The 14,182-nt window shown below is 41.5% G+C and overlaps 1 protein-coding gene across 7 annotated transcripts in view; it reads left to right on the forward strand.

Moving 5' to 3' along the window:
* The window catches only part of FRMPD4 (FERM and PDZ domain containing 4), a 295,689-nt gene that overhangs the window by 201,407 nt on the left and 80,100 nt on the right, over positions 1-14,182 (forward strand). For all 7 annotated transcript variants that reach the window (XM_088667723.1, XM_088667722.1, XM_088667726.1 and 4 more), the window contains one exon: positions 11,046-11,159. In XM_088667723.1, the coding sequence (XP_088523849.1) occupies positions 11,046-11,159 (114 nt within the window). The remainder of the gene's footprint in view (positions 1-11,045; positions 11,160-14,182) is intronic.

Raw genomic sequence — 14,182 nt, forward strand, 5'->3', positions numbered from 1 at the left:
AAGCAATTAGTTCCTGATGTCTGAGCACTTCAAACAGCATTTTATTTTATTTATTATATTTGTATATCTCTCTATGAAGGCTACTTGCACCTCCAGTGGCAATGCTGAATCTATGAGCACCCCCCTACTATAAACCTGATCCTTTGGGGGGGTGTACCTCCCTCAAGAACACATTGAACACCACTCAGCTGTGGGAGGGAGGGAAGCACCTATTGGGAGAAACTCTGTCTTATGTGGATTGAATTTTAAACGATGATCACAGAATTGTAGAGTTGGACTAGATGATACTCAGGGTCCCTTCTAACCCCCTGCAATGCAGGAATATGCAACTGCCCCATACTGGGATCGAACCTGCAACCTTGGCGTTATCAGCACCACGCTCTAACCAAGTGAGCTATGAGTTAGGGGGATGCTTTTGCAAAGGTAGCTCTTTAAAAGGGGAAGGATGTGTCTATTGTAAAATTGCTGTTCCTTCTTGGATCATAGCCTAAAACTGCATTCTCCTAAATAACTATGTTTTGATTAAAAATAGTAAATTCAAAACACATTTTCCCAGGCTATTTACAATACTTTTTAGAAGTAAATCCTGTTTTAAACTAGTTTTCAGTAGCTTCAAAGGGTCTGCTTGAACCACCCGCTGCACCCCTCCCCATTCAGTGTCACTGCTCCACCCCTGGGTATATTTTTCCACCAACCTTGACTTCCCTTGGCAAGCCTTCATCGATTTCTTTTTCTTTTTCCTGTAGGAGAGAAACAGCTCATAGCTAAATGATGCATGCAAGGGACTGATAGGATCAGACTCCTAATGTATATACTGAAACATTGGCTGGACATAAATCCTGTGAGCATTACTTGTTTCACAAATAAACCACTTTGTATACTTTGGGGGTTGTGATGATCCTGTGGTGTAGCTCCAGGTCTTTAAGTGGCTATCCTGGAATACTAGACCGGCTATTAATTTTTCATTTATTTATAGAAATGAATTATTAATGCTGCCTTCTGCCACCACAGTCTAAGATTTTGAAGGTGAGCACAGACAACTCACAGCATGAGCCGAACTGTGAAAATGTTTGTCTCACAGAACCCTGGAAAGGGAAATCACACCAAAAATGAAGAGGTAATCGAAAGAAATGCCTGGATTGGGGTTTTTGGTTTTTGGTAAATTGTTATGAGGGGACATGTATTATTCTGCCATGAATAAGCCTTTATTTGTCTAACTCTTCTTCCGTATATAACTGCTATCTGCAATAAGAATCTCTGCTTTCAGATTAAATAACAAGGCTTTTGTTTAGTACTGTAAATTATGATTGTACCATGGAGCGTTATCTCAATACCTTGCAAGTTTGATTTTTTTGGTAGTAGTAGCAGGCTATTTTCAAGCTCAATACATGTGTCTTTCCTAAGGCTTTCCCCCCAAGTTGCACAGTAGCTACCTGACAGATGTTCACTTCCTTAGCAAACTGTTCCACTGGCTTTCTTAGTAGTGAGAAAGGAGCTTGAACAATTTATCTCCCTCCATAGTGCCTTCAGTAGAGATTAAGGGACTGCTCTGCCTAGGGCTTGCCGATCAGAAGGTCGGCGGTTCGAATCCCCGCGACGGGCTGAGCTCCCGTTGCTCAGTCCCAGCTCCTGCCAACCTAGCAGTTTGAAAGCACGTCAAAGTGCAAGTAGATAAATAGGTACCGCTCCAGTGGGAAGGTAAATGCCGTTTCCGTGCGCCATTCTGGTTCACCAGAAGCGGCTTAGTCATGCTGGCCACATGACTGTACGCCGGCTCCCTTGGCCAGTAAAGCTAGATGAGTGCTGCTACTCCAGAGTCGTCTGTGACTGGACCTAACGGTCAGGGGCCCCTTTACCTTTCTCTTAATAACTGATAAATATGTGTTTGTGTATCTTTTTAGTCCCTCCAATCATGAACTCTCATACATTCTTGTGGAAAGTTTTTGATTGTTTCTCGAATACATGAACATTTACTCCTTACTTCTCGCCGGGAAAAAGGCCTTCGTGTTTAAATCCTTACACATTTCTCTGATAATTAGGCCCCCATTGCTTTGTGTATTTAATGCTACTCCCTTGCCAGCTTTTGGGTGGTTGTTTTTGTGTTGCTGTGAATCACAAGGCTTTTGCCATATTTCTGATACAGCGTTCAGAATCTGCTGTGTGTTTGTATTTTCTGTTATGTGGCATTATGACATGAATGGCGCTCAAGAGTACACGTGTTAATTATTTTCTCCTTTCTGTGTGCACTTACTGTGGCTCTTTGTATTGATTCTAGCTGAATGGGCACAACCTACAAGACTAGATGGGTAGTTCTTACATAACTTAGCATTTTTCATTTGATTTTTTTTTTGGGGGGGGGGTTCAAGGGTTATTCATATGCACAGCCAAAAGGTTCTTATTGTAGTGGAATGCCATATTTGCAAATTGGAATTTAATTGCAGAAAGGACTAATGTAATACAACACCAAGGGCTCTTTGTGGGCCAATCATATCATCAAATGCAAATATCCTTCAGCCAAGTATCTAAACTGAAGGTTTCAAGACTGAGGGTACTGATATAAAGTACAAAACAGGAGATCAGGTAGCAGTGTTGAATCCTCCTTATTACCATGGCAATCTCCCCTTCATACTGACTCCAGGCCAGTTTTCCCCTTTGCCCAGGGTCACATCTGGTTACTGGAGTAAGAATATCTTTGAGGATAGGTGATGGGGGACGGACGGACCAGGATACAAGGGGAAGGAATTCAGGACACATACACTCATCTTGTGCCCATTTTGTATTTTGACCCTTGATATACCCATGATTGGGACAAGCCTGCATTTAAATACAGGTATTTTGCCATCAAACATATCCCCTTTTTAGTATATTTCTAGAAAAAAAGATTCACTTAAGGATAAGACAGAGGGAAACTTTGTTCTCTGTTTTTCATTTCTTGGCTGTTTCAACATACCTTTATTGCATTGCGTTTCTGCATGGCCCCTTACTCTCAGCTGCACCACAATAAAGCTTAATGCGACTAGGACTGTCAATGGGACAGGCATGGTGGGGAGCCTTCTACAGTCTTCAAAAATGAAAGAATGTTCAGAATCCTTAAAACTTATTCGCATTTTATGAATAGCCATATGCAATTAAGACAATAATTGTAGAGGATAAGAGAAACAAATTAACACTCACTGGAAAATGTGAAATGCATCTTGCAAACCATTTGACATGTGTTCAGATAAGTAATAGCGGCATTTGTTTACAGAGAATGATGAAAAGTGAAATTGTTATGCACCTGCAAGCTCTTTTTGATTTTTTTAAAGCCACCTTCTGTGTATGATGCAATTCTTGAACTGGCACATTTCGGGGTCAATGATGGATTTTAATATATATTTTTGTAAGGGTGTGGGGTTTTTTTGTGCGCTGTTGACAGTAACATTGCATTAATATCTGACTGAACAAATGTACTAAGTTGGCTTTCATCAACCCTGGGGCCCCAGATGTTGTTGGACTACATTTCCCATCACCCCTGATCCTTGGCTAAACTGGTCTGGGATGGTGGAAGTTGTAGTTTAACAGCATATGGGGAACCAAGATTGAAGAACTGTGCTCCAAGTGACCATGGTAGAAATAAGAGTCGGTCTGTGAAACAGAATCATAGAATCGTAGAATTGTAAAGTTGGAAGGGACCCCAAAGATTATCTAGCCCAACCCCTAGCAATGCAGAAATCCTGCCCGCAGCTGTTCCTGGGTGGGCTCAAACCACCAACCTTCTGGTTAACAGTCTGACACACTGACCCATTGCGCCACAGGTTCCTCCCCCTCCCCCCCAAAATAGTTCACTGGTAGGAACATCTGGCCTCTGTTGAAGGCTCATTGGTTTAAACTGATGGATTATGATTAAATCATTTCCCCTCCCCTGGTGATACATGATGTCTGGAAATTGCATTTTTAAAAAACCCTTGTGGTGTGCCCAAAATTATGAGCTGAGAGATCTTTCAGTACAAAGCACCCTATAGTCATCATGGCAGCGTTCCTCACATGTTGTTTTACTCCAGTTCTTTTAATCCTCAGCCACCCTGGCTGAGATAGAATGTGTGGTTCAACAACCTCTTGAAACACAAGGTTGGGGAAGGCTAACCTTTTGTGGTACGGGAATAATAAAGCAGGCCTACCTTGCAGGGAGGTGGTAAGAGAACAACTGAGATAATGTACCCAAAATCACTCTGAACACTCCAGAGGTTCTGCACAAGTTCTAAATACAAAATAACGCTTAGCATTTATAGAATGCCTTCTAGGAGCTTCAGTTATGCCCAGCTCAGTAAATTAACAAATAAATAAACAACGTAGCTTCTCAGCAGATCATCAGCGGCAATCAGTAAAAGCTCATAGCTCCACAGTAGTGACTCATTTAATAAGCACAATTATTTTGTTTAAATCAAAATCACCACAGGAGAGCCTGAGATAGCAGCCAATTCTGAAGCCCTCCACATTTTGTTTCATTCCCCTGCCCCCTCAGAATTTATTACAAGGTCATTTTTTAAAAAAGTTTTTTAAAAAATGGTTTTGTCTTTTTTCTTCTCAACCTGACTTGCCTTATGCATTCTCCACCTTGTGCAGATTTACAGGAGCTCCAGGCGCCTTATGCATTTAGTTGGTCTGAGAGCTTCCATTTCTTCCCTCACATTCCTCCCTACGTTCTTACAGTGCTGGAAACAATAACAAAGCAAATGTACAGTAAATCATTCCGCTATAGGAAAAAGTGAAAATGACCTGTGTGGGTGCCTGAAGGAATATTTTAGCTTGTAGTTATTCTTGCAGAGGTGAAAAGAGCCTACTAACTTTACCATTTGTCAAAGGGAAAAGAGAATGAGCTGTTTAAGATTAATACTCCTTATGGTGCATCATTCAAAGCTTTTCCCTTCAGCTTGAAAATAGGGCAGTTTCTGCAGTACCCATTTATCACATCCTGATTTTAGCCCTCCTCCACCACCCCCCTACAATATTTTCTTCTACATTCTCAGCTAAACAGAAAATAAGGGTGTCAAAAGACTGCCTCAGAGGTGAAGTATGATTTTAAACAGCATTTTTGTTTGTTTTTTAAAAGCATTTGAATTTCCGAGCTCTATAAAGAATAATTCCTTTCCTTACAAGAACTTCTGAATAAAAAGTGCTTTGGCACCTGAGGGGTTAATGATATTACAGACTTACAGATTATCAGTATTTCCCTTTAGCTAGGGAACCCTAAGAACTGTAGTTGCGTAAGGGGATCTGGGGGTCTATCAGACTCTGTGTTGAGTCCATTATGAATCTTGAGACTTGTGTTTATGACGAGGGGCTTTAAAAAACGAGAGTTGTTTTTTTAAACTCTTAGTACGTTTTTTTTTATATAGAAAGCCTATGATTTCCAAGAAACCTATGTCACAGAGGTACAAGCTGATAAACATTTGTAGTTTGTCATAGGCTTTCCTAAGCTTCATGAGATGAATGCTTTCCTACAGTATGTATATCCGTCATGTAACAACTCCTGTTTTCTAGTCAATATGCTACCAAGAAAATAGCTAGAAAATCTTTCTCGTATATCAGTATCAGGGAGAATACTTTTTATTTCTGAAATTCTTAACTCCCAAGGAAAGTAAGGGGGGGGAAACCCCCACTTCTAGAGCATGTTCAAGTTCCCATTTCAGAGCAGTTCAAAAACAAGAAGCCTGCTCATTTTCATAAGGATATTGCTCTTATCAGTCCCTAATTTTATCAGCAAAGCGGGATAACTCAGCACTAAATGGGAAAGCAATCTGGGGACAGACAGACTTTGAATTACTCAGTATGTCAGGGCCAGCCCTATCATTAGGCAGAGTGAAGTGGCTGCCTCAGGCAGCAAATTCAAGAGGCTGCTGGCAGGGAGCAATGGCAAGATGTTAAAGCTGTGTGTATGTGTTGTATAATTAGAGTGAATCTTAATTTTTTTCTCCTCCTGTCATCATCATCTTCTTTTCTCTTTTTATTAGCAGGACCATAGTTTTGAAAAGTAAGTGGGGCAGATAGCTTGGTACGTTTTGAACAGGCGGGAAATGCTTTTGTTCAAAGACTATCTCTTTTTAAAAACAACAACCATGAACTAACCTGCTTAATAACAATTCAGTAAGGAAAATTAATTTTAATTGAAGTCAACATAGGCATATTTACATCCTCTGTATATTCAATGTAATCACAACTCAGTCTGACAGTCTCTAAACATTGACTATCTAAACAACAATTTGCCATTCCCAAGTGCTGTCAGTAACTGTGAAAAGGTGTAAAAACAAATCTTCATCTTGTGCATCATTAGGCATGTGTAGTGGTGACCTCTTTAAGCACAGGATCCTGCATTTCTGTGGTGATAAACAATGAGCACCATAGAAATAGATATTAGCTAGGAAGCTTTCATATCTTCAGCAAAGACCCTAAAGTAATGACCATTAAGGGATAACTGTGCATTAATTAAAGGAGTCAAATGACTTATTTTCTTAAATAAAAGCAGCATTAGAGGAGATAATTTTGAGTTGAAAAACTGCTGGGGGGGGAGAAGGCAGTAACTAATCTTTACATTTGAAACTCCAAAGTAAGGGATGTTGCTTGGTAGAGTGACACTGCCCCCCAGGAATGGACTTAAGGATTGTCATGATGACTAGCTTTCTAACATGGAAGCACTTTGTGTGTCCCCCACCCCCCGTAAAAGAGAGGTCCTAAACTTGTGCTCCAGGAACCACTGGTGGTCAGCTGAAAGGTTGCAGAACAGTCAAAAACATATTCATTTGGTCCTGCTCTTTGATTTATTTACTCAGAAAAGAATCTACTCAGAATCAGAAGCAGAGCCAGCCCATAATCCCAAAATGGTTTTTTTGTCGAAGGCAAAGGACAAGATCAGGGGTCAGCAAACTTTTTCAGCAGGGGGGGGGGCGGTCCATTTTCCCTCAGACCTTGTGGGGGGGGGCGGACTATATTTTGAAGGGGGGAAAATGAATGAATTCCTATGCCCCACAAATAACCCAGAGATGCATTTTAAATAAAAGCACACATTCTACTCATGTAAAAACACGCTGATTCCCGGACTGTCCGCGGGTCGGATTTAGAAGGCGATTGGGCCAGATCCGACCCCCAGGCCTTAGTTTGCCTACCCATGGACAAAATGGTGTCCTCCCCTCCTAATCCAGGCTGGATCTAGACACATCAAATAAGTGTTTCACTTAAATGCGTTGCAAAACTCATACAGGGAAATCAAGTTCTGAAGATATCAGGGTGGTTCACAGCATAAAAGGCATATCTTCCATCACTTGAGGGCAGCAGGCTAGCTTAGGGAGTGTCATCAGGTCACACGGCACACACAACTCTAATATATTGCCATTATTCTCTGCCGCCACCATGGGTTGCTCTGCCCAACCCCTCAAATTTGCTGCCTGAGGTAGCCACTTTGCTCCGCCTAATGTTAGGGCCGACACTGACAACAAACATAGCCATCACATTAGAAAGTCAAAACTGGTTATTAAAATATGTGTTGCATACTACTTTGATTTGTAGAACAAAAATAAGTTTATTAAGTGATCTACTGAACCACTCAACAATTTCCAAGTGGTCTCAAAAAGTTTGAGAACTGCTATCCTACAGCTTTGGCATATATGTTTTCAGTAGAAATCAATCCTTGTTCCTCAGGGAAGATCTCTAAACTCTGGGGGGCAAGCTGCTAAAATCTGCTAAAATGTGAGGAACTGTGAAAGACAGCACTTTGTACCATGCTGTGTATGATGCTGGAATGAACATTGCAAATGTTGTCGTGCTGTTTGTTATTCCTTCTTTATAAGGTGATCTGTACGTCCATATTAAAGCCATCTTTATCTGAAATGCAGTTATAGCAGATGACGCTAAACAAGAACAAGGAAGCATATTAAAGGTGTATTGATTTAAATGCACTTGGAATGTAATTTTTTGTTCATCTGCAGCATAGTTTTCAGAATATCTTTTATTTCTTCCTTCATACAAGAACATTTTCAGTGGCAATCACTACTACTGTCATAGTTTTGAGTGCTTGAATCTATTTCATAATTGATACGATTGTAAATATTAATGGTCGGATCAAACCTGAAGATTACATGGAGAGAATATAACACATCAAAGCATGTGATGAAAGCAGATTTAGGAGTGAGTTCTCCTTGTTTTCCACAGAAACAATGCCATTTTTCAATGTTTTATATCTTTAACCATTTCTTTGCATCTCACCTCACTGGATGAGAGAGTCTTCTTTTACTGCTGTCATATTTTTGTTTGCCTTAAATTTTCACTCCTCCTTTTTGAGCAGTGTGTACTAAGATTGGAGTCCTTCTTTATATCAGATGGTGTCATAAACTGCTTTGTCACAAAGGTCAGCTTCTTAGCTTTCAGCACTAAAACAGGCTTAAGATACAGTTTCCCCCCTCCCTGCCAGTGTGGCTTTTACAGAGCTATCAGGCTGTTTTGTTCTGGATGCCATTGTGCAGTGGCAGTAAAACAGTAAGGATCCGACAGATTGAAGGGGGACTCAGTCCTTGCAGAATTTGAAATGCCCTGTTTCAGGACCTTCTGCTGTGTACTGCTGGTAGTAGGGGGAGTTGCCACACTGATGGAGTGAGAATTTCATCAGTCCGTTGTTGTCAGCCAGTTGGAAACTGGTTTAAGTGGAAGAGCTAGGTGGAGGGACGCCTTCGTTCAACCCAGCTCCCTTTCCCACCTGGCAGAAGGGGGACATGGGCTGCTCTGTCCAACTCCTCAGTCACAATGAAACATCTGAGTAAACATACCTAGGATTTTATTGATTTAAACTCATGCATATGCCAGTAAAATCTCAGAGCAGTTCAGAAATCACATACCACAGCAACTGCCCTTAGAGGTTACTGCTTCTGATCATGTAGCAATCGTGCCTAGAAGCCATTGATCGCCTTGACCTCCGTGAATTTGTTCAGTTCTCTTTTCAAGTCATCCAAGTTGATGACCATTGCTACATCTTTGTGCTGGTGAATTCTGTAGTTTTAGCTATGCTTCCTTTTGACTGACCTCAGTCTGTGTTGGCCCATTTAGCTCAGTATTGTCAAAACAGAATGGCAGCCGCTGTCCAGGGTTTCATGCAGGGATACAGTGGTACCTCGACTTACGAACAACTCGACAACCGAATTTTTCCACTTACGAATGGGGGTAATGGCCGCGCGCTTACAAATGTCTCAACATCCGGGGGGAAACCGCAGCGGTTTTATAAAGGGATTTTTCGACTTGCGAATTTTTAGATAGGGTTGCTTCGATTTACAAATTTTTCCGTTTCCAATGCATTCCTATGGGAAATCGCGTTTCCAATGGCGTTTTTTGACTTATGAATTTTTCGCCTTACGAAGGTGCCTTCGGAACGGATTAAATTCATAAGTCGAGGCACCACTGTATCTCCCAGCCCTACCTGGAAATGCCAGGGATTGAGCATGGAATTTTCTGCATGCATAACAGCCAACAATAGCCTCTCTCCTAGAAGCTATGCCATTTATGTGTATGGAGACTTCTAGGGTACTACATGAGTAATGTCGCTTCTTTTAGTTCTAAGTATACAACAGCATTGTAAACACTGGCATACAACACAGAGAGTTGTTGTGCACATTTTACAGCCTCTTAGTGGTGCACTTTGGCGTTTGAAGGATTGCTTTCAAAGGAGATTATAACATAATCCTGCTACTGTTTATATCCACCAATGGGAAATGCAAAATAAATCCCTGTAAAGTAACTAATAATTACGGATGTGAAGAGTGAAGATAAATTATGTTAGTGTTTAAATAATTTGTGTTGATTTTTCCTTTTTTTAAAAAAAAAAGATCAGGAGGGTATCCAGTTCGGCTCAGTTATTTTTTGTCTTTCTCTGCTTTTCTTCTGCACTGAGCACATCCAGATTAAATTGACACTGCAGTCATAGCTGCCAAGTTTTCCCTTTTCTCGCGAGGAAGCCTATTCAGCATAATGGAAAATCCCTGAAAAAAGGGGATAACTTGGCAGCTATGACTGCAGTTAAGATTTTTGCCATATGTATTTTAGTAGCACCTTAGAAATGGGTCAATGCCATAAAGACATAGGAAGAGTCTTCTGGATGTGGCAAATGGCCCATCTAGTCCAGCATCCTGTTCTCACAGTGGCCAACCAGATGCCTATGGAAAGCCTGCAGTGGGACCTGAGCTCAAGAACTCCCCCCCCCCCATTGAGATTTTCAGCAACCGTGGCACCTTTTTTAAAGGGCAAACGCTCTTTTGTGGAATTATGTTCCTACAGCGTGTACTATGATGAATCTATTCATGAATTATTCATCCTTTTTATTCTTCAGGAAATGGTCAAAGGTGACTAATACTTGGAGAGCATGAGGGCGCTCAGTACGACATTTACTGGGGAAGAAGCTGAGTGGTCCTTACTTCACATTATGTATTTCCCCAAACCCAGTTTAGGTCTATTTCTTATCATGTGTGCACAACATGGAAGAGGTTCATACAACCTTCCCAATGGTTGAAGGTGCCCATGAGTGGGTCTTGGGGGTCATACCAGCTACTCTGCCACTTATGGTGGCATGTGCACAAGCCATGCATTTGGCAGCTGTGTGAAAGGGTTGTAGGTGCACACTGGTCCTCCATGCAGGAACCCTATTTATGTGCATTGGTATGTATGTAAGGCCCCTTCACACAGTTCCCGCTGTTAATATGCAAGGGTGGTTATATGAGCCTCCCAAAAGAGTCTTCCTGAAACAGCCTCTCTTTAAGGTCGCAGGTGTAAAGCTAGTTGGTCTGCCAAAATCAAATTAAGTCTAGATTTTAATAAAACAATGAGTCCTATGATTATTCAACAAAGTGCATCTAAACATTTAGGTCCTAAAGTGTGTTATGGCTATGTTAGTTACTACTGGCTTATGTCACAATTCCACACATATAATAGGATTTAACATGAATTCACTTGCACTCAGAAATACAGAAAAGTCACTGTTGGATTGAATGGATCAGGCTCATTTTGAAATACTAATGATTTTCATTTGTTTTTAGCCACAGAACCAAGTCTTCAGGCTGGCCTCCCCCTTCAGGAACCTGGACCTTGAACCAGGGATCTTCCTATGGATGGGAGATGACGGCAAACAGAGATGGGAGAGACTACTTCAAGTAGGTTACTGCTTGATGAGTTTTGCATGCAGGCTGAAATGTAGAGTTTAAACCTAAGTATGCTATGTGCTAGCTGCAAATTTGTTAGCCAATAGGTTATATGTTAACATGAACTGTATACAGCATCTTCCACAAAGAGTCTTACATGTGTATTGTAAAAAACAACAACATCTCATTGTTTGAAATCTGGACATTTAAAACATGTAAAACATGTTTTTTTAGTCTGTTCATCTGAAGTTAGTGCATTCTCACCAATATAACACAGCTACTTTTCTTCCTATGTCCATTGTGCCTATGTCAGGTTGTCCCTGAACAAATATGAAAGGCTTCAGGCAAGGTGTAGGCTTGTTGAATTCAGTAATGTATACCAAGCATGCAGCGTGTTACATTTTAGTTTTGCTGGTCTCCATTATGTGCCAGAGTGCTCCTTGTTTTCAAATAAGCGTTTCTGATTTGAAGGTCCCGGGGTGCAGAGGTAATGTCTGAAATATAGTTAATTGGCCAAGGCCATATATTCAGCACTGTGAATGTAAAAGAAGTCTCTACTCAAAGCATTCAGCTGAAAGGGAAAAAAGGTGGTGGTGTTCCAGAACAGGGACAATAAAAAAGGAAGACATGTGTGTTGTTTCATCTCCTTTTTGAGGTTTCAGTTCCTAGTGGCTGTACATTGCGGACATACAAATGCTGGGAGAGCATTTGTACGTGCTTTGCTGCTGTACTTCTGCTTTATCAGGTGCATCAAAAGCCCAAAAGCCTTAATACCAATCCACTGAGAGAGCTCTAAGGCTGCATGTGCATGATATATTTAAAGCTCATTTAAAGCACATTCCTCCCCCCGCCCCCCCAAAAAATCCTGGGCATTGTAGTTTACCCGTTACACAGCTACAATGCCCAGAACCCTCAACAAGCTACAATTCCCAGGATTCTTGGGGTGTGTGTGTGTGTGTGTGTGTGAATGTACTTTGAGATATAAACAGAAGGATTGGGATACATAAATGTTAGTTATACCTAAGAGCAGTGGTAGGCAGTGCCCGTTGGGACTGGTAGGGTAGAAGGGCAAGGAGACCAAAATGGGGTGAAACCAGAGCCAAAGGCTCCCACTGTCCTTGTGTAAGTAAGAAGGCAAGCAGGTGGAGGCTGAGGTGGGTCGGGGAGTGTCCCATTCATCCTAATGGACCAGCCTTCACTGCCCCAGAGCATTCTGAGTCTATGGGAAGGGGAGCAGTCTCAGTTTCTGTGACCTCTTTTTTGACCAACAGGGTGAAAGCCATAGGTTTTATTGTAACCTGAGTTTAGCTTTAGCCCTGCATGGTGAAGTGTGCTCTATAGGTCTAAAAGGCTTGGGTCTGTTAGTGATGCTGATGGTGGTAATGGGTTGGATTCAAGGATCCCATGAATGGGGTTCTACTCATGAGAAGGACACTTCCAGCATGTTTTCATGTAAAGGTAGTTTTCACTGGACCTCCCTCCTCTCTGCAGCTAATTTCACCCCACAGAAATATTCCCCAGAGAGTTGGAATACCTTCCAGGACAGTATGTAAGCCAGTGTAAGGGGCTGCAGGGGTAAGCAGGAAATTGTATTTGCTACATCTATTAGTGGGAGTGTCCAGAGGATTGAAAACCTCTTCTGAGAAGGAGTATATTGTTGCATCTCATCCCAGTCTCCGAGTGGTGTGAGATTCCAGGTGTTTACCTGGATTCAGTTTCCTCGGCATGAAGAACAGCAGAGACTGTTGTGTCTTTAGGATATATCGTTTATTTACAAATATATACAACCTAAGCCCACTGTAAAACGGCTCATAGCTTTAATGACCCAAGAAGTTCTTGCTTCTCCTATGGCCACAGCCTTGGATTCCAGCAGAAATAATAATAATAATAATAATAATAATAATAATAATAATAATAATAATAATTTATTATTTATACCCCGCCCATCTGGCCAGGTTCCCCCAGCCACTCTGGGCGGCTTCCAACAAAATATCAAAATACAGATATCCATCAAACATTAAAAGCTTCCCTAAACAGGGCTGCCTTGAGATGCCTTCTAAAGGTCTGGCTCTGTCTCTCATCTGCCCAGCCTGCTTCTAGCTCTCACACACAACTCTGGCCTTTGTACTTCACACTAACAGCCAGGTGAGGGAAGGGCCCCCACCCACTTGTTGTCTGTTATCTTAATGACCCATATTTAGGGGCCATTACAGTGGGACCCCGACTTATGAATTTAATCCGTTCCAAATGCACACTCGTAGGTCGAAAACTTCGTAAGTCTAGTTTCCCATAGGAAAAGTGGTTTCCCATAGGAATGCATTGGAAACGGAAAAATTCGTTAAGTCGAGGAAACCACATCTAGCCGCGAACGGGTTTCCCGTTCGGATGTCGAGAAAATCATAAGCACGTGGCCACTTTTTCCACTCGAAAGTCGAAAACGTCAGATGTCGAGGAGCTCCCACTGTATAAAGTGGGGTCCCACTGTATAAAGAAACTTGTCTGGCTATTCCAACAATTGAATCCTTGTTGGATCCAGGAATTAGAAGGGACACAGACATACAGCCTACACCCACCCCAAACTCACAACAGTATTATGAAAAAGGCACAGTGGTTTGTAACCAGTATTGGCAGTTCATAAATTTGGATTAAATTCTCAAGCCATGCAGATGAGTATGCAAAAGCGTCTGTGTTGGGTACTGAGACTCTCAGACACAACAGCCTTCATTTCTCTGCACTGGGACTCACAGTGATAGAATTTAATTTCATATATAGCCCAAAGAAGTGAATTGTAATAAAGTAGTACATTCGCTACAATGCTTCCTTTTGTTCTTTAATTGTGTCTGCCTTGTATTTCTTTAAGCGCCTTGAAGAAGCCATGCAATTACCCAAGCAGATGCAACCAAATGAGTTTTGTTTTGTTTTTCTTTATTGTAAATGCAGCTTTCCTTGGCTCTGAGAGAGCCAAACTCCATCATTTATATTATTAATGGCATGTCACTGGTTGGCGATGCTCCCTAACTACTAATAACACCTAC

Source organism: Zootoca vivipara, chromosome 4, assembly GCF_965207765.1.
Source record: "Zootoca vivipara chromosome 4, rZooViv2.hap1.1, whole genome shotgun sequence".
NCBI lineage: Eukaryota > Metazoa > Chordata > Lepidosauria > Squamata > Lacertidae > Zootoca > Zootoca vivipara.